This window comes from Rattus norvegicus, chromosome 17 (assembly GCF_036323735.1).
Source record: "Rattus norvegicus strain BN/NHsdMcwi chromosome 17, GRCr8, whole genome shotgun sequence".
NCBI lineage: Eukaryota > Metazoa > Chordata > Mammalia > Rodentia > Muridae > Rattus > Rattus norvegicus.
Window position 1 is genome coordinate 78,614,023 of NC_086035.1, and position 23,997 is coordinate 78,638,019.

At 47.5% G+C, this 23,997-nt stretch overlaps 1 protein-coding gene and 1 long non-coding RNA gene across 13 annotated transcripts in view; one reads left to right on the forward strand and one right to left on the reverse strand.

Moving 5' to 3' along the window:
- Nucleotides 1–23,997, reverse strand: part of Frmd4a (FERM domain containing 4A) — a 590,863-nt gene that overhangs the window by 36,961 nt on the left and 529,905 nt on the right. For 10 of the 12 annotated variants that reach the window (XM_039095788.2, XM_063276496.1, XM_039095786.2 and 7 more), the window contains 3 exons: nt 17,026–17,102; nt 11,247–11,385; nt 4,774–4,915 (listed from right to left, as the gene is read on the reverse strand). In XM_039095788.2, coding sequence (XP_038951716.1) covers nt 4,774–4,915; nt 11,247–11,385; nt 17,026–17,102 — 358 coding nt within the window. Of the gene's footprint in view, nt 1–4,773; nt 4,916–11,246; nt 11,386–15,654; nt 15,805–16,025; nt 16,045–17,025; nt 17,103–23,997 lie in introns of those variants that run through there. The other 2 variants (XM_039095794.2, XM_039095793.2) reach the window with 2 other exon arrangements.
- LOC120097893 (uncharacterized) lies at nt 17,101–22,823 on the forward strand. The gene is made up of 2 exons (XR_005495755.2): nt 17,101–17,701; nt 21,074–22,823. It is a non-coding gene; the product is annotated as an uncharacterized LOC120097893 (long non-coding RNA).

Sequence of the window (23,997 nt, forward strand, 5' to 3'; positions counted from 1 at the left end):
AGGGCCTTGCGCTTCCTAGGTAAGCGCTCTACCACTGAGCTAAATCCCCAGCCCCAAATTTGGAGGTTCTTACAGGCCGCTGTGACTAAATGCCTCTGCTTATTCACTCCCTTTTGGGAGGTCCGATAGCAGATTTCCTGAATCCCTACACATAGAGATTTTGACCAACACAGGCCTGTACTCTGATTTAGATGGGACACAAGTCTGTGAGTCTCCACCAGGAGATAGAAATTGACATTTTCCTCATGGGAGCTCCTATGTAAAATGTCTTGACACCAAGCTTAACCAATCACAGAACCATATGCCCTTTTCATTTGGAAATGCTAGTCACCGCCTCTCCTGTCCTGCTCACACTCGAGGCATCAGTGTGCATGAGCTTCTGGCTTTTTGAATGGATAACATTGGCATTCCTTCATTTCTTTGGCATTAGAGGCCCCAGATGCCGAGAACCGGACTTTACACACCCTTAAATAGAAAAATTGCCTTTAGCATTACCAATAGCTTAGAACCACTTTATCTCCATTTTGCATCAGTAGACAATACTCAAACTCTTTTCAGAGAGGCACTCGAGTTTTTAAATGCTGTGTGTACCAGCCCACTCCTTGGTTTTGGCTTAGGCCAGCCACGCACAATTGAGTTCAGAAACATCCATTGAACAGAAAGAGCCTTTGCAGCACAGTTCTGTGGTGCGGTATAAACAAACTCCACTGGCAATGCCTGGGCGGGGGTGGTGGTGATGGAGGAGTTGTGCTCCAGAGCAGACCCAAAGCTATGATTGAAATCAAAGCATAGCATCTCTCAGGAGTTAAAGTAAATGTTTACATTATGGAAATACGACAGCATTGTTAATGTAGTTCCGTTAGGCGTGATGTTGCACTACTGGGAAATGTCGAAAGAAATGAAGAGAAGCGACAAGGGCTGAGGGGCCGATGCAAGTGACCTCAGAAGGTCTAACACCCGTGTGATAAAAAGGTCAACCGGGCAGCCGGATAGAGATGCACTGTCTAGTTTAGACGCCATTGCTAAGGATCCGTGTGGTATTGATTTTACCTGTGAGGGAGGACGAGGGAAGATCCCCAGAAAGGAGACTCTTAACACACAGTACAGGCCTTACTGCTATGCTACAAGATTTCATATCAACAACTTTACTAGCGGCCACTGGGTGCTGGGCAATGAAATTGCACTAGCTAGGTTCTCAATATGCTTCTAAGACGCATTTACTAGACACCACTTAGTAAGGAGGGAAGGAAGAAAACAGTTCCTGCAACTGGAGGCTGGCTTGTCTCGTTCATGAGTGAATTTGTTAGCACAGAAGCAGGCAAGTAAGCCTTAATAAAAAGACAGAGCTGTCCTGTAACAGCAGGGATGAGAGACCGTGTTACAGGCAAGAGGACAGAAAGAAAGAGGAGGGAGAGTAGGCAGCTACCACGATTTTAGACCAGCAACTTAAGTTCCTCCACACTGGGGACAACGACCTGGTCCACTGTAGGCAGGGGCACCAATGGCTTTCCCTAGGTGGAGGCTACTTCCTCCCAGAGCAAGCGCTCAGCAGGCGGCAGGCAGTAGGCAGTAGGCAGCAGGCAGCAGGCTCTGTGGGAGGAAGGACGAGATGTGTACCCTAGAAATTCCCTTTGTTCACAGTCGGCAATCATCCTGTTCTGGTTCCTCCCTCCATTGTCCCAACTGTTTTCCTAAGTCATGAGGGTGGGCGTGGGGCATTCCCAAAGAGCTTCAACTGGCATTCACAGACATTTTTTCAGGCTCGAACTTGTACGGCCTGGGAGGTTGACAAGTTCCTCGGTCTCCTTAAGGGACTTTCTCTGCCTTTCACAGTTGTTCTTGCTTAGAAGTTCGAAGGGGCTGAGAGGCTGGAAGCTACTGTCAGGTACAGCCTGCAAGTGGCCTCAGCTGTTCCTGTCAGTTTCCAAACACCTCACTTGGGCCCCACTATAACATTTGAAACTCATTTCAGCATCTTGAGAGGAAAGATGCTCACACATTACATGTAGGCATGGATCCAGCAGAAGATCTCCTTGTGACTTATCTTTCAGCTCACTGGATTGATGATTAAGGCCAACCTCAGGGCAGTATAGGAATGGATGGTGTTCTGGCTTCCAAGATGCTCAGGTGGTATTCCTCCTGGTCGCTAGGTGGGGTTAGTATCACCTTAGAGACTTTATCAACAGCTTCTGATAGGTGTCTATCTGCCTTGGTGCCCTTAGAGCTTGCCTAAGAGATATGAGGGGCCCAGAAAGATGGACCAGGTCAGAGGCTCAAAGTGGAGAAGCCTGGGTTTTATTATCTTCAGTCCTGGGCCCACTTTAATCTCTTTTTTTGGCAAGAAGAGTGGCCTTCAGAACACAGTCCCTGGACCACCAGCAGCAGAGTGATCTGGGAACTTGGTAGAAATAGAAACTCATTCTTGGGCTCATGAAGATTTACAGAATCTTGTGAGATGAGGGCCAAGGTGGTATCATATTTTACTCCTCTGACCCTCAGCTAGAAGAGTCCAGAGTGGAGGAAGGCTAGATCGTCTGTCAGTAGATAAGGCGGCAGGTAGGATATAGATCCAAGCTTTTGCCTTAGACTGGGCTTTACAGGAACTGTGAAAATCATTGCATGCTGTGTCTAAAAGACAAAGTGTTACCTTTGGTTCTGCTTTGCCCATTCAGTGGGAGGCTGGGAGGGGCTGAACCCTGAATAGACCCTTAGGTTTTGAATGCTCTTGTCTTTATACAAGAAGACAACATTTTTTACAGTCTTCCTTGCAAACCTCAGCCTCAGAGGCAGTGTCCATTTAGCATCCCTTCTGTATGAAACGACTTCGAAAAATTCCAGGCTGGGGCAGAAGTAAGAGTTAGAGTCCACATCATGGAGATCTGGCAGAGACAGATCCTGAAGCTAATCTAATTCTGACAGTTCCTTTAAGACAAACAATATGCAACTTGTCATATCATACAGCTGAAAAGCATGTGAACATATCACTGGGTTATAACTCATCCAACATGGAGACCTGATTCACACTTTGTCTGCTCTATAGCAAACCCACATCTCACTCCAGAGCTAGTGCACATTCTCCTGTCCTAAGCTCTTTTAGCTTCAACTTCTGACCATGAGTGGGCAGCACCAGCCCAGAAGCTAACTTGGGTCAGCTCATCTTCCTCTTCTGCCTTTCCCTTCTCTCTTGTTACAGTTGTTGGTAATTGCTGTATATAGTTCTAGAACTGGCCCTGGAAAAGGACAGGAGGAAAAGACTTATTTCCTAGGTCAGAGGCAAGGTTGGACATGGCTCCCGTCCTTGTTAACTTCATCTGTCAACTTGACGTAGCCCAGCGACATCTGCCTGAGTCTCAAGTACAGGACTGCCCTGATCAGCTTAGCTTGGGGTCGAGTCTGTGTGAGATTGCCTTGATGGATGCAGGAGAGCGGTCCCTGCAGTGTAGATGGTGCCGTCCCCAGGCAGGGGTCTGGCTGCCTAAGAAAGCTGGTTGAACATGAGTCTGGGAGAGCAGAACGGTAAGTCGTACTCCTCTGTGGTCTCTGCTTCAGTTCCTGCCTTGGGTTCCTGCTCTGACTTCCTCAGTGATGGACCATTAACTGGCAGTGTAAGAGGAAGCAAACCCTTCTTTCCTCCTTATTGCTTTTGGTCACAGTGTTTTAGTACAGCAACAGAAAGCAGACTAGAACGGCCGCCTAAATTCATCAGGGTTCGAAGAGATAGCTTGGGAAGAGGCATCGGCTACTCACAATTGACTCACAAAACACCCCTGTCTTTTTCTCCCCCTGACCTCATAAACACAGGTCTGTCTTGTCAGTTAAGCCAACAATAGCATTTCCCCGACTCTTTGATTGATTCGGAGGCTGGGGGTTGAACCCAGAGCCTTGAGTGTGCCAGGTTTACCAACGAATGACTTCCTTGATCTCCATTTTTGAAGCTAGGATAAATATGACTTGGACCTCCTAATCTTTAATTCCAAAATGACCTGCCTGATGCTCACAGAAACAGACAATAGAGAGCTGGGCGTGGTGGCACACGCCTTTTATCCCAGCTCTGGAGGCAGAGAAAGGCGGCTGTATGAGTTCGAGACCAGCCTGGTCTAAAAAGTGAGCAATGGCCGTCACACAGAGCAACCCTGTGTTGGGTGAGAGTGGGAAAACTAGGGAGTAGAACCAGGTGACGACAAGGGCCATATCTTTTATGACAGCAAGTCTCCCCTTTCCTCATTTACCCTGAAAAGCCCCAGATGTCTCCTTGGAAGCAGAATGCAGCAGCTTGACCCTGACCTCTGTCCTTGACCAGTTTAGCCTCCCTCTTAAGGGCACACAAGTAAACCCCACTCTCTCTGCCTTTGGAGTTAACATTCCAGATGATAGTTAATGATTACATCAGTCAGTATTCTAAAACACACACACACACACACACACACACACACACACACACACACACACACACACACACATATTCATTCTCTCTCTCTCTCTCTCTCTCTCTCTCTCTCTCTCTCTCTCTCTCTCTCTCACCAAAACCCATGAGTGCCCTGAGAGACTGACAGTTTGTCCCACGCTAAAGTCCCATGCTGAAGTTCCATGGATATCCCTCTACCCCTCCGGATACCTTGGGAAACTTTCTCAGACCCACGTTTGTCTTCAAACTTTGGTCTAAAAACTAAAGTCAGCTTCTGGACAGCATATCCAGTGGCCTTCTGTTCATGGTGTCCTCCACTCCCTGGAGGGAAGCCATTCTATGGACGGTGTCTCAGGCTCAGGCCTTACCTGAGGACAGCAAGCTTCCACTGCTGCCGCTGATGATCTTCCCCTTGCTCCCCATGTTGGCCAGTTTTGAGGTCTTCAGCGTCCCTGTCTCTGTTAGGTCAATGGCGATCTCACTCAGACTTCGAGCCGCATGGATCTTGGACTGGAAAGGGAAGGTAAACAGGTTATGGAAGGAACAGAAAGTGCCTGCCTCCTTGTAATCCTGAATTTAGGGTGGCTCAGAAGCCACACAAACTGGAATTCTCAGCCCAGGATACTGTGGGCTACAGAGCATAGTGGGAAGAGTGTGGTCTTTGTACTCTATGCTCTGGGAAAGGCATTTTATCTTATTGAGCCTCATTGTTCCTGAAAGCCAGGGAAGTTAACACCTACTACAGAGGGATGAGCTGTAGTCAGAGGAGACAAGCTGTGTGTAAGGCATCCCCTCCCCTCCCTCCAACCCTCCCTCCCTCTCCTCTCCTTTCTTCTCTGCTTGACAAGAACAACAAATGAAAAATTGTGTCAAGGTGGGTAATCCCAGTTACTTGGGAGAGCTGAGGCAGGGAGATTAGGCATTTACAGACTGCCTGGGCCAAAGAACAAATTCAAAGCCAGCTCAGGTGACTTAGTGAGACATCCATTCTCAACATAAAGAGTCTAATAAAGAGGTATAACTCATGGTGGAGCACTTCATTAGTGTATACAAGATCCTAGGCTCAACCACTAGCAACATACATACACACACACACAAACACACATTCAGACACACACATGCACACACACACACACATACACACACATCCAGACATGGACATGTACCACACACAAACACACACACAAACACACACACATACACACACACACATACACACACACACACACATTCAGACACACACATGCACATGCATACACACACATACACACAAACGTACACTCAGACATGCACATGTAAACACACACAAACACACACACATGCATGCACACACATACACATATGCACACACATTCAGACATGGATATGTACCACACACATACACACACATGCGTGTACACACATGCACACACACCATTGTGACTATACTTATTTTATGCTTAAACAAGGAGAAAATGAATTTCTAGCTTTATGAACGACAGCTATGGATTTGTGAAACAAATTCACGAAACAATAAATTTAGAAGTTATTCAACGTCTTCAGTTAGTACCCATGTGATCAGCGGAAGTTTAGATGATGGGATACTGTCATCCTACGTCTGTAAAGACTATACACACAATATGGAAACCTCTGGAATACTGAGGTCCTGCCAACGGCATCTGTCACAAGATTTGCTTCGATTTTCACTGATTAAATATTCGAAGGCTGCAAAGTCTTCACACTGCCGTTCAGATTCCACTCCATGCTGTATGCAGGTCAACTGACCCTGCCAGGCTAATGGTCATAGCTAATGAGGAGAACCCACAACCATTTTGTTTGCAGTTTACAAATCCATCCCTAAAAGCGATTTTTCCCCAGGAAGGCCGTCTGCTTTAGCTACACCGTTTCTAATTGGAAGTGCATCATGTTTTCTTTCTATAGTCACTATTTGGCATTCTGCAATTGGTTGCGGTTGTTTTAGCAATCGGCGTCCTTATGATACCGCACACATCAGGAGCACCACTAGGAATGACAGTCTAAGCACACCCTGGCCCTCTGTGGTGGCGCTGGGGAGCTCACTGGGAGGCTGCTGCCTGAGAGCAGGTCTTTCCACACCCACAAGGCTCCAGACAGATTCCGACAGCCTTGGTGAGACCTGCACACCACTGTCCCCTCTTCCTGATTTACAGGCTTCCTCCTTTGCTCAGGGTCTGTTATTTGTCCCACAGAGGCTATCTGGGCCCTTCCTCTGGTCTGCTGTTGCCTGTCCAGATGAACAACAGCGACTTCCGGCCAGGAGAAGCCCCTGGATTTTTGGCTTTGGAGTTGTTCACCCGAAGTGAACTGTCTTCCTCCTCCCCTCCTTCCCTCGCATCGGCGCTTTGACTTGGGTCTCCTCCTTCTTACATTTAGAATCTGGTAGACTTCCTCAGGTCAGGGCCCCCTTGTTTATAAACAAACCCCGCTGCCAGGTTCGGCAGCCTTTGGACTGCAGCAGGAAGCGGGAAGGGCTTTCTAGTTCATGTGGACTCTCCGTATCTACAGCACCCATCTGGCTTTATCCTTCAGAGCAAGCACGATCCACTCCTTCCGCTCACTACTAAGACCACTCGAACAGCTACAGAGCAGCATCTCATCAAACCCAGTAGCACAGGGCCAAGGGTCCAGGAGCTTCTCCTGATTGGTCACTGGCAGACTCTGATCCTCGACCTCTATGATCCTCAGAGGCCGTTTATACCATGAAGAAGTTAAAGCCCACGTCACAGAGTTGGGCTGAGGACCATGCCAGATCCTCTATGCCAAGGCCATTGCAATAGGAATGGGATATAAATTAGAATCTGGGTGTGATTTTATGACTGACATCTCTACTTGACATATTAAGGATCCCATTAATCACATGGAAATCCTCAGATGAACCCCCTACCCATCTCCCCACTCCCCAGTCTACCCTGAGCCCTTATATATCAACCTTGGTGGCAGAAAACCAAAACACAGAAGCAGCAACAACAGATAGTCTTTTTCTAATCTAGTCTAGATTCAGGCAACTTTAAGAACTTTCTGGAATGGGCCTATCGCAATGACCCAACACTTCTAGGAGATTCCCTTCTTGTATAGCAAGGTCTCTGTGTCAGCCCGAGTCCCTAAACAATCTCAAATGGACACTCATGTGGTACTGACGTTTGATGAGTCAGCCTTAATTTGTTCTATCATGGAGTTTATTTTAGGAGGAATAAATGACAGATTGGATGAAGAAAAGATAAAAAAGTAAAAGCTTAAGGAGGAGAGAGCACATCAACTCCAGAGCGCACCGCTCTGAGGTCAGAGGAAAAGCATCTATTAGTTACTCTGAACAATGTGAGCTTTCAAAGACGTTCCCCTGAAGTCTGTAAAACATTCTTTGGCTCCAGGATGCAACGGTCACTGGATCCTTATGCCAGCATTTCTGATCTTTAGAATCGGCAGATATAAATGATCAATTATAATTCGTGTCTGCAGAAGCTTCGTATACTCGATGCACTGCAAGGAACCAATTTCCCACCATTTTGCCGTCGGCGGTAGAAGGTCTCCTTCGTGGACATGTTCGGGAGCCAAAGGAGAGAGAGGAAGCAGAAGGAAGGGGAAGGAAGAAATGGGGAGAGAGAAGACTGGGAGGGGGGGAGGCTTTCCAAAAACAATTTGCACAATGACGCTGAAGAAGAGTAATCTGGGTGTCAGGGAAGAGGTCTTGGCTACGGCTCTCACTGACTCAAACCACTAGACAGTACTTGTTTCTCTGGGTCTGATAAACATCACTTGGGAGGCCTGAACTATGCTGGGAGCCCTTCAGAGGAAGGAAAGGTTGGCGGCCCCAGAGAGTAGAATGTGAGGCCTTGCCAGGGTGCCAGCCTACACTGGCTGTCCAGAAACGTCTGAAGCTTTCCATCCCAGACCTGTTGACACTCACTCACAGAGGCCATGGTGCCCACCAGAGATGGGTCACATGACATCCCAGAAACGCGCGGTATTGCAATGTAATTCCTACCGAGTGTTTCACCATCTCCGATTTAATGTGGGGCTTCTCAGAAAGTTTAAATTTGATGCAGCATTAGGCAGGGGGATGGGTCAGCTTAATCATGCAGATATTAATAAATTACGGTTTTCTTAAAATAAAACATATTTCCTAAAGCACTTTCGCAAACCGTGTCATTTCACCAGCTACTAATCTGGGTCAGGAAGTGCCTTTTCTGTTCTCTAATTAGAGAAAGCAAAAACACATGTGATAAGAAGCCTGACCAGGTCACAGAGCTGGAAAATAATCCAAACAGAGGAGCTTGGTCCTCACCTGACAGTGAGGTTAGAGAATTGACTCTTTTTTTTTTTTTTCCCTCTGGAGCTGAGGACCGAACCCAGGACCTTGCGCTTGCTAGGCAAGCGCTCTACCACTGAGCTAAATCCCCAACCCTGAGAATTGACTCTTAAGTGACATGCAGGGCTAAGAACAAAGTTCAGTGGTATAGAACTTGCTTATCGATAACGGCTTAGGGTCCTAGAGCCACAAGAAAACAAATGCTTCTTGCCCGATACATAGCTAAGGCCCTCATGGCCATGGAATGATTCCTGGGTAAAATTCTGTTCCTCTGGGAATCTGGCTATTCTCTTTTGTCCTTCAGAGTAAACAGAAAAGGATAGCTGAGAGCTTCCTCATACTTTTGGCCTTTGGTTTTGCCTTTCTTTTCTTTTTCTTTTTCTTTTTTTTTTTTTTTTGAGCCAGAGTCTCATTAAGAAAGTAACCTTTGCTTGTCTAGAACTCTCTATATGGATTAGGTTAGCCTTGAAGAAGCAGTCTGTCTTTGTCTCTCCTATAGCTGGATCTCTCTCTCTCTTATAATGTATTTTTGTTTTACATGCATCACTATTACCTGCATATATGTCTGTGTGAGATTGTCAGACCCCCCTGCAACTGGAGTCAGAGGTAGCTATGAAGCACCATGAGGTTGCTGAGAAATGAACTCGGATCTTCTGGAAGAGCAGTCAGTGTTCTTAACCACTGAGCTGTCTCTCCAGCCCTCGGCTTGTCTCTTAAATAATGCTTCCTGCTAAAAAAATGACTGGTGATCATTTCTTCCAGGGCGTCATTTACTGTATCCGTCATGGCTAACTGGAAGTCTGCTAAACAAGGCTTCTCATAGGCATTTTTTTTTAAAGAACCCCAAGAATAAACTACTTGAGACACTCAGGAAACTGAAAAACAAAAAAACAAAAACAAAAAACAAAAAAACACACCACCAACAACAAAAAAAACAGCATGGGGAAGAGGACCCCAAGCCAGCTGCTGACACGGCACTGTCCTGTGGGAGAAATAGGCTACTTCCTGTCTCCATTGCAAACTATGGTATTAGAATATGGGGGTGGAATAGAATCCTACCCTCAAGAGGTACTGACAATGGGATCCAGGAGAGACGTTCCACCTTCCAACCGTTAGAACCCACCAGCAAGCAACCCAGGAGGAGATCAATGTCTGTGGGTGTTGACCTCTTACACTGTCTACTAGAGAGCAGGGCAGCGACCCCCACATACTGTCTCAGTATCTACCATGAGTCAAACCGCTGTGGCCCGGTCTCTTTTGATCTAAACAAGCTTCAGAGGCTTGTGCCAAGGCCCGTCACCACTAGAAGAGTGTAGGATGCTATCAGCCACAAGAACGCCACACACATCCAGACTCAGTCACCCCAAAAGCGACTTAATAAAAGGATCAGAAAGACACAGAAAATAAAAACGAAAAAAGAAATCAATACTTCGCAAAGCAGATAGTGGCTGTGACAGGGGACAAGCCATGATTTGGAAGGTGGAGTGAAGGGGGGCAGTCGTTTCTGCTGGTTTCCTTTCACTCTCTGCAACTTACTTTACTCCCAATTCCTGCTTTCTCCTCCAGAGGAGAAAAGGAACCCCACAATAAAGGGAAAAAGAGCCAAGAGGGTACCAATCCAATCACGCTGATCCATTAAATGCCACCTGTCCCTGGGAACTTAGGGAGGCAACTTCGTATGCCTGGTGGGAGCACTAGAGGGGCCAAGGCTGATTCTGTCGAGTGTTCCCATGACCTGAGGCCTGTAGAATCCTGAGGCAGGCTTACAGCCATCTCCACTCCTCTTCTGAGATACCTTGAATGGGAGTGGCCTGTGGGGTCCCTGGGAAAGGGAGAGGGGAGGCCAGGTGGAGAAGGGGAGGGCAGCGTGCTGCTGTAAGCCCTGTGTGAACCAGAAGTGTGCCGTTCTCCCACCCACCAGAAAGCGCGGCTAGCCTTTCAGGCAGGGAGTGGATGAACCTCTTGGGCTCAGAGATGGCAGGTTCCCAATGCCCCGGGCTCCAGGTCTACCTGAGGGAGTCAGAGCTGGCGCTGCTTCTGTTTTGTTTTTCCTTTTTCACTTTTCCAGTTTTACGTTTTAAAAACAGAGTTGGCAGTTGGAAAAGCCTGGGGGGGGTTTCACAGCCATTTCCCTAAGCTGTTAGTCCTGTCTATTCAGTGAGGATGGTTATCTGCACCCCCATCCCAAAGAAAACAATGTGCCACTGTTTGAACACCAGTAAGGGTGTGAGAGCTTACTAAGAGAGCCTCCAGAACCCCCGAAACTATGTTCAGAATTCCTAAGGGCTGTACCTGAGGCTCAAGCACCTCCCTGTCAGGTAGCACCCAGCATGGCCTCTTAAAGATTTTGTGATGTTCCTCTCTTTCCTGCCTGTAGCCCCAAGAGGCAAGCCCTTACCCACATAGGTCTCAAGCCAAGGACACAGCCCCTCCCTCCTCCCCTACCCATCTAATTCCATCCCTAAATGGCTGCCTCACAGCCCAGTTAGCTGCCTGGTGGAAGGCCTGGTTGCTTACCTTACTCTGCTTTCTGTCCAGATAGAACTGGTGTTGGCTAATCGCCATCGCCCAGATAGACTTGATTAGCGCCGGACACGCGTACCATGTGTGCACGGCAATGCCACTGTGCCCAAAAGTCCTCCTGGTCACGGAAGCCCTGCAAAAGCAAGGGAAGCAAGCTTCGTTCAGTCCGTGTGTGTGTGTGTGTGTGTGTGTGTGTGTGTGTGTGGTGGGGGGAGTGCGGTCATTCAGTAAAACAGCCTTAAGAGAGAGTTCACTGACAAGAAGGGAACAGAGGAGCTCGCCCAGAAACACACGCATACAGGTACATTCACACTCAAGGATCCACATGGCCATGCTGTGTCTAGAAGCTGACACCTCAAGCCTGGGGCCAGATGGGTCACTCTAGGTCACCTGATCGTCCTTTTTGAGCTTCAGCTCTTGGCAAGGAGCCAAGACAAATCTCCGAGCCAGGAAAAGCCTTTGACAATAACCTTAATACTCTTCATTAACCAGGTGATGCCGCCTAAAGGGAAGAGGGGTGAATTCTTTCCTCCTCTCCACAGGCCCGAGCACTTCCTACATGGTGGAACTTCCTGCATTTACTCTAACTAGATGGATGTTCCCTGAAAATTCTGGTTATCCACTGCAGATACGTTCCCAGTGAAGTTGTGGTAGTTAAACCCACTCTAAACTCCCCATTGGGTGTGTAGGCGCTCGTCGCTACCCACCCCAATGTTTTGAATTTAGAATGAAACACACACACACACACACACACACACACACACACACACACACACACACAGCGCCTTATTTTTAATAAGCAGCTCAACGGCTGGGCCACTACTCCAGGAGAAGGTCCTAGCCTGAGGAGTGTAGGACAGAGAGACAGAGTTGTTGCCAAGATGTAAAATTTGAGGGTCATGACCCACAAGGGCTGCAGGCCTGGGTCCGTGGTGGCCTACATAGAAGACAGGTTTCAGGGGTTGGGGATTTAGCTCAGTGGTAGAGCGCTTGCCTAGGAAGCGCAAGGCCCTGGGTTCGGTCCCCAGCTCCGAAAAAAAGAACCAAAAAAAAAAAAAGAAGACAGGTTTCAGTAAGTAATAACTCAGGAATATCAGAGTGGAGAGTGTGTTAGCCTCAGGGAGGTCTGGAAGTACCCAAACTGTGCTGTTTAAGACATATTAAAATAAAAGGTTACATACATATGCCTTTCATTCGTAAATTCAGAACATTAGGGTGGGTAGCTAGGAACGCATGCACCCACTAAAGAAAATGGAGCAGATTAACTTGTTATCCCTTCATCCCAGAGCATAGAGTCAGGAGAGGGAAGGCAGAGAAAGAGGAGCCAGTCATTCCCCCAAACTCCGTATACACTTTCAATTCTAACTGGAGTATATATGGAGTAGAGAGAGGCACGTGGAGCTTAAAAACAAGAACGGGAAGCATCCGTCTCAAAACATGAATGGTATTTTGATGGGGATAAAAGGTTTATAAGGGCCATTATCATCAGTGAAGAAAATTCTTTCTATTGTCGTGGTGTTTTCATTTTGTTCTTTTGAAATAGGGGTTCTCTGTATACCCCTCCCTGGCTGTCCTGAAACTCACTCTGTAGAACAGTCTGTCTCTGTCTTGCAAGGGCTGGGATTAAAGGTGTGCACCACCGCCTCCCAGCACCCGTGAACTAACTCTATAGGATGCACCAATTAAGTCAACAATGGGGTCAGAGACGACTTGTTGCCAAACCTGACGACCTGAGTTCGATCCTTTGGGACCGTGTGATATAAGGGGAGAAAGGACTCTTAGAAGTTGTCTTTTGACTTCTGCTACATAAACATACATGCATACGCATACAGGTACACACACACACATGTGCACACACTCACGCACAAAGGCAATGCACATATGCACAGATAAACATAATTAGATATTTTTAAATATTTTAAAATCTTAGAACAAATTAAAGCAATGGTAGGGGGAGAGAGGGGGGGAGAAGGAGGGGGAGCAAGGCTGGGAAGATGGCTCAGTGCGCAAAGCACTTAACCTACAAAGTATGAGGACTTGAACTTGGCTCTACGGAGGCCCCATTAAGTTGGATGCCATATACACATCCCAGCACATCCCAGTATGCTTATGGTAAGGTGGTAAGCAGGGACCCGACATTAATTCCTGAAGGCTTTTGTGCCACCTAGCCTGGCATGTACGAGTAGCGAAGGACACAAGCCCCGGTCTCACACAAGGTGGAAGATGATGACCTCTGACCCCCATTTGTGTGCTGTGGCCCCTCACTCACAAACCATTGTGCATACCAAAAAGAAGCAGGGAGATGCTGGGAGCTTGGGGTGTAAGCAGGGATCTTGATCATGTATCAGAAGAAATATCAGTGTTTTTGGGGTGAAAATATCTCATTTGGAAGAACTGTAGTCTCATAGGGACTTATGAAAAACAGCATTCACTCCACCCCTCATTTTCCTTTGAAATTAAATGCTGGTCTTATTGTCCTGTTCTTTAAGCTAAAGATTAAACTGTGGGGCTTCTTCATAACCACATGAAGTGGAAATTCAAATCTGGTGATTAGGGTGGGGCACTCCCCAACTTCCAGTTTAGTTTAAAAAAAAAAGTTAAGGGAGAAAAAAAATCAATGAATAAAACAGCTCTGTGGGGAGAAAATGAAAAGGGGGCCCATGGGGGGCTCCCCCATAGGTCTTTGGGGAGTCAAGTAGCTGCCATCTGAACTCCTAGTAAATAAATCACCCCCCCAGGAAAGCAGAAGGAGGCAGAAAAAGTAACTTGAAATGTACTCTGTACAGTAGAGAGAGCTGTAAAATCCAGCTGCTACAGCTCTCCAGGGAACACAGTAAGGGAGGCAGAAGTGGTTCATCGGGAAGTCAGCTTCAAGGGAACATCTACATCAGATACTCAGAGCTTCTTGCCTGCTCCATCAGGATTTTATCTCCTCTGTCATCTCTCCTGTCAGCCCTTCCCACCTCGACGTCTACTCTGCCTAAACCTCAGCCATGGATCAGTGTCACTAAACCTAGAGGATGACAGAGACAAAGGCAGTTAAGAACTGAGGCTACAGTCCACCACAGGTTCTCCGGGGCAGGCCCAACAGGGAAAGAGAGGTTCCAGTTAGATCTGCCCCATTCCACCCAGAAAGTTATTTTGGCCCCAAGTGATGCCTCTATCATGGTGGACTCAGATGTGCTTTCCTCAGGGAAGAAGTTCATACTCTGAGCTCAGACTGCTTCTCTATCCACATAAAAATCTCCTTTCTTCAGTTGTCCTGAGGGCCCACCCGTGGCTTTGATCCTAGTAACCCATGGGTTTCAGCTCAGATCTCTGCTCCTCGGGAAGACCACATGACCAGTGAGGCCTCTGGTGGCCACATCGTTCAGCACTTTGATCCGTACCACTTGACACTCAGTACACCAGAACTGGCATGCATGAGGAACTCGTGTTCGTAAGCTCTGGCCTCAGACTTCTAGGGTTCAAATCTAGCCTGTATCATATACTAGCTACCAACACTCGATGTCTGCGCCTTGATTTCTTTCCTACGTCATAGTGAGGAACTATCTGGGGAGCACATGTGTGCAAATATCAAAACACTGCCAGTAGTTGGCAACCCCCATCAATGGCTTCTTTTGCTGGTGTCCCCAATTCTGCTAACAGTTCCTGACGGAAGAGGATGCTGACTCAGCCTTTCATATCTACCATAGAGGAACATGTATGAGATAGATCCCTTTTGCTAACTAAGGCAAGAGCCCATTATGGTAATGTATGATGTTAGGTGTCTTTCCTATATTCCTAGACCTTCCTTGGCAAAGAGAAAAAAATTTAGTAATTCTATCACTGATGAAATTTCAGACACAGAAGGAGTATACATGTGTGTATACACCACACATACAGACACACACACACACATACATACACACACAGACACACCCACCTACACAGTCACATAGACACACACACACACGTACACACACAGAGACAAATACACAGACATACCCACAGACAGAGAGACACACATGCATAGACATAACCACAGACACACACACGGAGACACACCCACATACACAGACACACACAAACACAGAGACACATATACAGACACTCACAGACATACACACAGACACACAGACACAGACACACACTATATACATACATACATACACACACTACACACACACACACACACACACACACACTGGGGTAAATCCTTTCCCTCTGTCTCTTCCCTGCACTCAGGAGAACAGGTCCTCTTTTCTTTTCTCTTCTTTTCTTTTCTTTTCTTTTCTTTTCAACTTTTGCTGTCAGGCATCCCCTTTCTGTATATGATCATGGTGTAGAATTCGATTCTCCCTTACACTCCTACTCCTTCTCCTCTCATTTGTCTGTGAATCTTAGTCTGACATAAGTTCACCTGGAAAAATAGCAGCGAGTTTCTCCTCAGCTGGATTATTATTTTTGGCATCCACCTGCCCCTCCGTGGCCTGTGCAGACAGATTGTGCTCTGTGGAGGAGGGTCTTTAGACCATGAAATACATCCATGGTCCTGAGAATCACAGAACAAACAACCCTTCTGCTTAAAGTCACCCTCTGCACCTGACTACAGAAACTCAAATTCTAGAACGTTCTGTTCTCTAGTTGCTAGTCTCATGGTAACTGTGGGGCAGGGATAAACTCTCGCCTACAGGAGGGGAGGCTGTTCTGTGTAGATTACAAGGAGGTACACAACCCAGCTGGGTTATCAGAAGCAGCAGCAGCAGCAGGCATGAGGGCTTCTGTACAAACCTCGGCCTTCTCCTTGCAGGCAATGTCTCATCCTGAGTCCCCAGCTCCCTGGAGGCCACAGCTGCTGGTCTGGATGCTCAGAAGCCTAGTGCAAGGTGGGGTGGCTGCCAGTACTTCCTCCTAAGCTCGGGGCCGGGTGTCACCACCACCAGAACCCACTTTGGCTTCTAGAGCGCATCTGATCTATTTAGTATCTTCTGAGGCCTACTCTCTTGTCAGTCTGCATCTGGACCTGCACATAGCAATTTATTCTGAGGGGTCAGGCCTGGCTTAGGGAAACCCTGTTGCTGGCTGTGGGCTACTGTTGCCAGCAGACAAAGAGGGAAAACATGGGGTTGGTGGTGCCCGGACTCCTTTCCTGCAGGGCTCTCTGCATTCCAAACTGGAACCCTACTTATTGTTTAGCATCCAACTTGGAACACAGGTTTTTCAGACTGGAGTTCTCGGGAACAATGGCTGGTACAATGTAGGAAGAAGGAAAAAGAACTGAATTTATTTCATATACACCCACAAAACTAACATAAAAAAAATAAATAAATCACAGCTCCTGGACCAGAATAAATGAGCCCAACTACTTTGATTGACAGTCTACCATCCTGTCTGAAGTAGGCTTAGCAGTTCTAGCAAGGAAGCCTTTGGTCTCCTGTCTGTTAAGCAGGAATGTCCCCATGTAACTCAATGTTGTTCCAAAGTGCCACAATGCTTCCTCTTACACACACACACACACACACACACACACACACACACACACACACACACACACGAGGAAGAGAGGGCGCATGCACACAAGTGACATGTAACCAGATGAGACTGTCATCTGCATTTATCACCACAAAGCTTTACAGTCTGATGTGAACTCTGTCCTGCTCGGGATTCACCATCCTCTCCCCTCACCCCAGACTGGTCGTTTGGGAACACACACCATCACAGCCACACAAAATCAACGTGCAAATAGTACACCGCACACACTCTCAAAAGAAAAGGGCTTCTTAACGCTTACCTGCGAGGGTCATGAACTTCCACGGAAAACTTCTTTTCCCTGAAATACAGATTCTCCAACTGCCTCCATTGGAATATCTGGACGGAAAACAGCGCAGTTTAAATTCAGGAGTAGTTAAGTTACAGGGTCGCGCTGTCCCTTCTTCGCTGATTAACCTTTCAACAGCGGAGTCTCCTTATCAAGGCTGAAACCTTAGTTGTTGGTGCTTCCTCCCGGGAGCCCGCCTACTACTAGAGCTTGAAACACACACACACACAGTAGGTGTGGATTTTTCCCTGCAGGTTCCTTAACAGACGCAAAACGAGTTCCTTTTCAAGTTGGTTCCCCTTTGGCTCCAGCCTTTGTTGAGTTCTCCAAGACAGTCCCCAGCTCTGCAGACTTTTCCCTCCAAGAAGAGGGAGCGGAGGTGGGGGCGGGGAGCCGAGGGGAGGGAGGCTCGGAGGCTCGGAGCCCGGAACGCGGCGGCGCTCAGGAGGGAGCGGTAGCCATCTGTGTACGCGGAGGGCTGAGCAGCGCTTCCTCCCCTCGAGTGCTGAAATGGGAAGGCGTTCAAATTCCCAGCCTCCCTTCGGGACTCCACTTCCTGCCGCTAAAGTGTAAGAGCCTCAGACATCCTCGCTCGCTGGAGGGCGGAGGCTGTGCGACCATAGTTGGGGGCAGGCAAGTCATGATCACAGTGCGTGTTTGTAATTCTTTTTTTTTTTTTCCAGCACAAAGCGGGGTGGGGGAGCAGGGGTTCTGTCCGGCGGGGACACCGAGTCGTGCTGTGGCACTGACAGAACAAGGGAACCCCAGGAGCCAAAGTAGCCGATCTTGAGGTTGGGAGGCAATTAGAGCCGCTTCCGATTGTTCTAGGAGTGGGGTGGCTTTTTCTGGGTGAAAGTGAAAGTTACTTAGCGGTCTGGGGAATGTCACCAGGGGCTAAAGCTCAGTGTACACGAGTGAGTTTGCATTTATTTTATTCACGCAGCTCCCATCTCCTTCTATACGCTTAGAATGTGAGTTTGCTTTGTAAAGCAGGGGTCTGGTCTTTCCCTGAGAAAATGACTGATTCTTCTCTGGAAAACCCCCTTTTTCCACCTCGTGTGGCCGCACAGGCACGGTTTTTTAGGTTTTGTTCCAGACGGAGTTCCCAGCTCTATTACAGCATCCACCTTTCACACACAAAGGCCATTTCCCTCTATTCCTTGAGACCTGTTTTTCTCCGGGCCCACGATGTTTACCACCCAAGTAAGACCCGGCAGCAATTAAAACTGATTTCTAGAGAGGCTGCATTCTTTTGGCTTCCCGCTCTCCTCTACGGAATTCTAAGTGCTCCGAAGTCTTGCGCTGGCTCAGATGGCTTCTGGTCCATCCTGTCTCAGTAGGGTTTTTTTTTTGTCACTTAAAACACACAGAACTATGTCTCAGCGTCCCTCAGTGTAGACACTCAGTGTAGACACTTTGAGTCTGATACCTACACGTTGGGTATACCTTAACTAAACTTCACCGAAGCCATAGAACTACTGGACTCTACTATGACCTTGGCTTTATGCGTAGCTTGTCATACTGTACCCACGCTATGGCAAGACACAGAGGTTTTAGAGTCTGAAGTTTCTGTTTAAATCGAGGCTCCCTTCTTTCCAAGTTGTAGTAATTCAGCTCCAGACCAATCTTATCCCTAGCAGGTTCTAGGTAGGCTCAGGTTGGGCAATGGAGGAGAAATAAGTACTTAACAGACATGGTCTCCCTGTCATGGATCTCTTAGAGCCTCCAGGTCCCCTGGATCTCACTGTGGTTTCCTTACACTCCTAGAGCTTCCAGATGCTGGCAAAAAGAGAGACAGTAACTGCAGAACCACCTGAGTACTTACATCTCCCAGGTCTTGGCTTGGAGCTTAAAAAAATTAGATTATGCGTGTGCTAGAAATCTTACAGTCAGGATAAAGACTTATTCTCCCCCTTACCCCAAAAGAAAAGGTTGTCCTTCTTAGACCCTACCCTATACCAACCCTAACCAAGCAAAGTAGGCCCCGTACAGGGCTGGCTTTATGGATGTGTGACTCAAGTGCCCCTCGTTCAAGAGGGTCATGCGCTTGCTGTTGACATCTTGAAATTTCCAACGTGTTTTTTTATCTATTTGGCGTGGGCCCTGCAAATGATATAGCCGGTCCTGGTCTCGGTCGCATGAAGTGGGGGATGGGAGTTAAGGGCCCCGCCGGTATCTGATGTACAGACCAGAGAAGGTAGACCCCTCCCCGGGAGGAAAGGAAGCTACACCTGGCATGAACGCTCAGGAGAAAGCCACACTTGTGCATGTTTTAATGAAGCGCCTGCAGGCCTGATAAAGAATCCTGGAGCACCCCTCTGAGGGTCGGTTTCCTGGCAACTCCTCCTTCCCTGGCTCCTTGCAAAAATATAAAACACAAACCATGCCTTTCCTCTAAGTGGTCCCCGATGCTGTGCAGTGTGGAGATCCGTGAGTTTGCCAAAGGGCGCAAACAAAACCATCTGGGTCTGCTGCCGCCTCTCTTTAGTTAGCTGCAGCCCGGCTCTATAGCCAGAGTGGCGGTCCAGGGAAAGGGGCGGGGCTTCTGCGTCAGGGCTGCTCTGAGGGGTGAATAGCAGAGTCCTGGCTCTCAGTGTGTGTGCATGGGGTGATGTATTTTCTGTAGAAAAATTTTTCGTAGCTGGGACCAAACAGTGCCTTCCCTGATAGCTGTTTTAGCACAACTTTATTTTGGTTTTTATTTTGCAAATTAAATACCGGGAAGGAAAGCCAGGAGTCAGAGGCAGTGGGAGGGGTTAGGTGGGGGGGGGCACGTGGGTAGTTTTCATAGATCATATAGCTTCTTGGGGACATAGGAAGAATCCGGCAGAAATGGGTGAGGATATGCACACAGGCAACAATACTGGCTACTGATTTTTTTTTTCTCACGTAGGAGAGGGTGGAGCTAGGGAGCCAGGGAGCTGCCCAAGGTTGTGGGTGGCGGGAATTGGAGGACTGAAGGGATGGAGAAGGCAGAGACAGCTGCTGCTGGCATTAAAGGCTGGATGTCATTTAAGCTAAAGGCACTATGCTCTTCATGAGGGTCTGGGACATTTTTGTTCACATGACGGTAGGGTCCCTGGTTGCTCAACACTCAGTTTTCAGGCTGGCATGGTAAAAGCAAACAAACGAACAAAAACAAAACAAAACAAAACAAAACAAAAAAACCAAAAAAACAACAGAAACAAAACATAACCAACCAACCAACCAAGAGACACAATATGGGACAAAGCAAAGGGAAGACGCCTAGTTTCACGTCTTCCTGTGAATAGCGAGGGATGAGCTATTATTATGCCGGTACTGCATCATTCCTGGGATCCACTCAGGAGGAGCCTCCATGACCTCGGTTTTCAGAGAAGTCAGTCTATCCCTGCCACCCTGTAAAGTCATCACCGTGAGTTGGAACCCTACTTAAAGGCACACCAGACATGTGGTAGCCATGGCAAAGACTGGGCTAGCTCCCTAAGGGCTTCAGCTACTTCAATGCCCAGCGATCTAACTAGAAGTGCAACTATGTACTCCTCGCAATAGTCAGAGTTTCTACTGATCAATACCTGTTAAATCAAGGCAGTTTGGCCTGGCATCTCCACAAATCCCCACACTTTTGTTTTGTTGCTCCTCCCCGCCTTCTGTGAAGAAAAATTGCGAGTTTTCTTGGAGGGGTGGGATGGGGGGAGGTTGGAGGAGAAGAAACAAAGCACACAGAAATGAGGGGAAAGTGCCTAGGGCCACACAACCAGAAACAGAAGTCAAGGGCACCTGGTCCATTACTGCAACCGCTAACAATACAGCCTTCCCCCAGGAGCCCACCAATTAGTGAGAACAGCTCTCACTCTCACTAATGCGTGGTTAACTTTACAAGGGGAGTGCTTTTTCACAAATGAGCAACAATGTGGCTTCGAGAAGGCCGCTCCCAACCAAGTTTGTTCTCTCCTACATGATCTCTGTTTCTCTTCCACACTGTAAATAATAATAATAATAATAATAATAATAATAATAATACATGTTTCTTTTCTTGTAGTGCTACCTTCATCCGGGCTCTACAAAGCATCTGCCTCAATACTCAGCAGCTTCAGCTAGAGACTGAGAGACAACAAATGCCATGGTTGAGAATGGGCCGGGTGACAGGAGCTTGCATGGGGAATAAAGGGTTAAGAGGCCGCCTAACATGGTGGCTCTTGCTTGTAAGCCCATAATGCAGAAGGCTGCAGCAAGAGGATCAGCCTCAGATCCATATCAAGACCCTGTCTCTAATAGTAAGGATTGCAGAAGTAGTAGTGAATTATGAGATCTCCAAAATTTAGAGAAACCATCAGGAAGGACTTTTACTAAAATGGTGTTTGCTGCCATCATTGGAACCCTAAGGGTTCCGGATAAGGGAGCCTTTGACCTTGCCTTCTTATGGTCTCAGGTCCTCTACTGTCCCATTCTGGTCCCAAGTGCCCTCATGTATAAAACCAAGAAGGGAAATGTTTAACCACAGAGAGAGCAAAGTGTCTAATAACTATTGTTTTTGTGCCCCGAATGTGACAGGGTGCTCTGTGAAACCGTAATGAGCAGGGGGGCCTCCTGGGCCCTGGCTCCTATTAGCCTACTAGGTCCACACATCCTGTGCGTGGCTGAGGCTGGGGCTGAGGAAGAGGCCTCGGCTCCACTGGACTTCCTCTCCAACCAGCACTTACAAGCGCTGTGGGATGGCATGTAGGGTAGCAGCAGGCAGGCTGTCAGGAGGGCGTAGAAATAACGACTTGAGAGGAAGCTCGGCCTAATGGCTCTGATTCTTGACCAGTACTTTAGGGAGCCTTGTCTTCCTCCTGTCCCCGAGGCTGAGTCATAGAGCCCCTAAATGACCTCCCTCTGAGTAACTTCCTGCTTCATCCAGAGGGACCATTATACAGGATCCAGTCAGCCATCTGGGTCTCTTCCTCCTTCCCCAGAGGAAGGTGCTCTGATGAAGAGAGACCAAGAGAGGTGCCAGAGGTTAAGCGTGTGATTGATGGTGGGCCCCGGGCTTGTGACTTCTTGTCCTGGTCTTTTTCTATTGTGCCACAGAGCCCCAATGACAAGAGCCCCAAGAGCAAGAACAAAGACACTTCAGGCCCTTCAGGAGACCCGTTCTGGCCATCCCACGGGACACGATGCTGTACATATTTCCAAACATGCGAACGTTCTCAAACAGAATGGCACAGACAGGAATAGTCTCTAAGCCCAGAACAGAACAGACAGACAGACAAACAAACAAACGAAAATTCCACTTCCTAATTTCACTTCTGCTTTTTCCTGAGACACTACCACACACAATTCCCTGGGTTTTATCTTTACGTTGGGCACATAGAAATGAAGTGTCAAATGGAGCTGCCACAGAAAAGTCCCAATGCTGTGCATGCAGGGGATTTGATCACGTGCATCCTGGGAAGAGTTATGGGGACAACAGAAACAGACATTTAAATGAGGAAGAACAGTTGGGACCTTGTGTCCATTTTAAATGCTTCCGTTAGTGTCCGCTATGTTTTAGTTTATTTATAAAGAGAAGCACAGGTGTTGTGGTTTAGGTCGGCCACAGATCGCCATCTATCTAATCTAAATTCGTTCATCCATTCACATTTGTGGATGTCCCCTTGGTACTGGCTGTACTGCTAGGCAAGAAGAATATGATATCTAACATGTATTTCTGCAGGTACCCCCCTCCACCCCACCATGTGTGCATCTGCTTTTCTTTCTGCCCTGGGATTGAAAATATTTGAAAAAAAATTATATGTACTGAATACAGACTGTTTTCTATCTTGTCATGATTCCCAAATCAATATCATACCATAACTACTTCCACAGCATTTCCAGTGTATTAGGCATTGCAAATCTGAGAGACGTGAGTTAGGGTTTTTGGGAACCTGAGCATGTTGGCTTACGTCTCTAATCCTAGCACTCAAGGGGCTGAGGCAGAAGGATTGCTGCCAGTTTGAATCCAGATTAGGATGCATAGTGTAGTGAGTCCCGGCCAGTCTGGGTTAAACAGTGAAACTCTGCTCCCAGAACTTAAGGAAATGGGAGTATAGAGTCTGTCATAATGGATCATAGGCAAATTCTGCATCATTTTATGTACGGGGTTTACCGACCCAAGGCTCTGGAACTAACCGATCTCCATGGACAATGAAGGCCGGCTTCCATTGCTACTCTCGGGTCACACTCCATCAGCAAAGGAATTCAGGGTAGGAACTCAAAGCAGGAATCTTGAGTAGAAGCCATGGGAGAATGCTGTCTACTGGTTCCCCACTGCCTTCCCCCACTAACAGGACCACGTTCCCGGGGGTAGGGGAGAGCACTGCCCATAAGGATCTAGGCTCTTCCCCATCCACCACTGATCAAGAAAATGCTCCACAGGTCACCTTGTACACTAGTCTGACAGAGGTATTACTTTGCCGAGGTTCCCTATTCTCGGATGATTCTAGCTTAAGTCACGTGGTCAAACAGCTAACCAACACAGAGACCAGTAGCCTCGGCCTGGTGTGGTCAAAGGTTCTCCCTTCAGGCCCTGAACTTGCAAAGCCTTCTAAATTCAAATCTCCAAAATGAGATACCCATTTATTCTGTGCATACGTAGGTCAGAGCGGGCACTGCAACTTCAAAGACCGTCTCAGTGCCGTTCTCCTGGATTCTTAAAATGGAGCATCTCGTACTGAATACTTCCTACTAATCGGTAATACAATGTTCATTAACAACAACAAAAAAAGCAAACACAAAAGCAAAACAAAAAGATAGACATTAGAAGCACAGGATCCAAAGCCATAGTCTCTACCAAGTATTTGCTGGCCTTGTATCTTTAGAAACTTAATTTCCTCATGTCTTTATTCGTGTTTAGAACTAACACTATGAATAGCAACACTTGCCTATAGGGCTGCTGACTTAATGCATGAATACATCCAGAGCTCTTAACTTGATGGCTGGAAT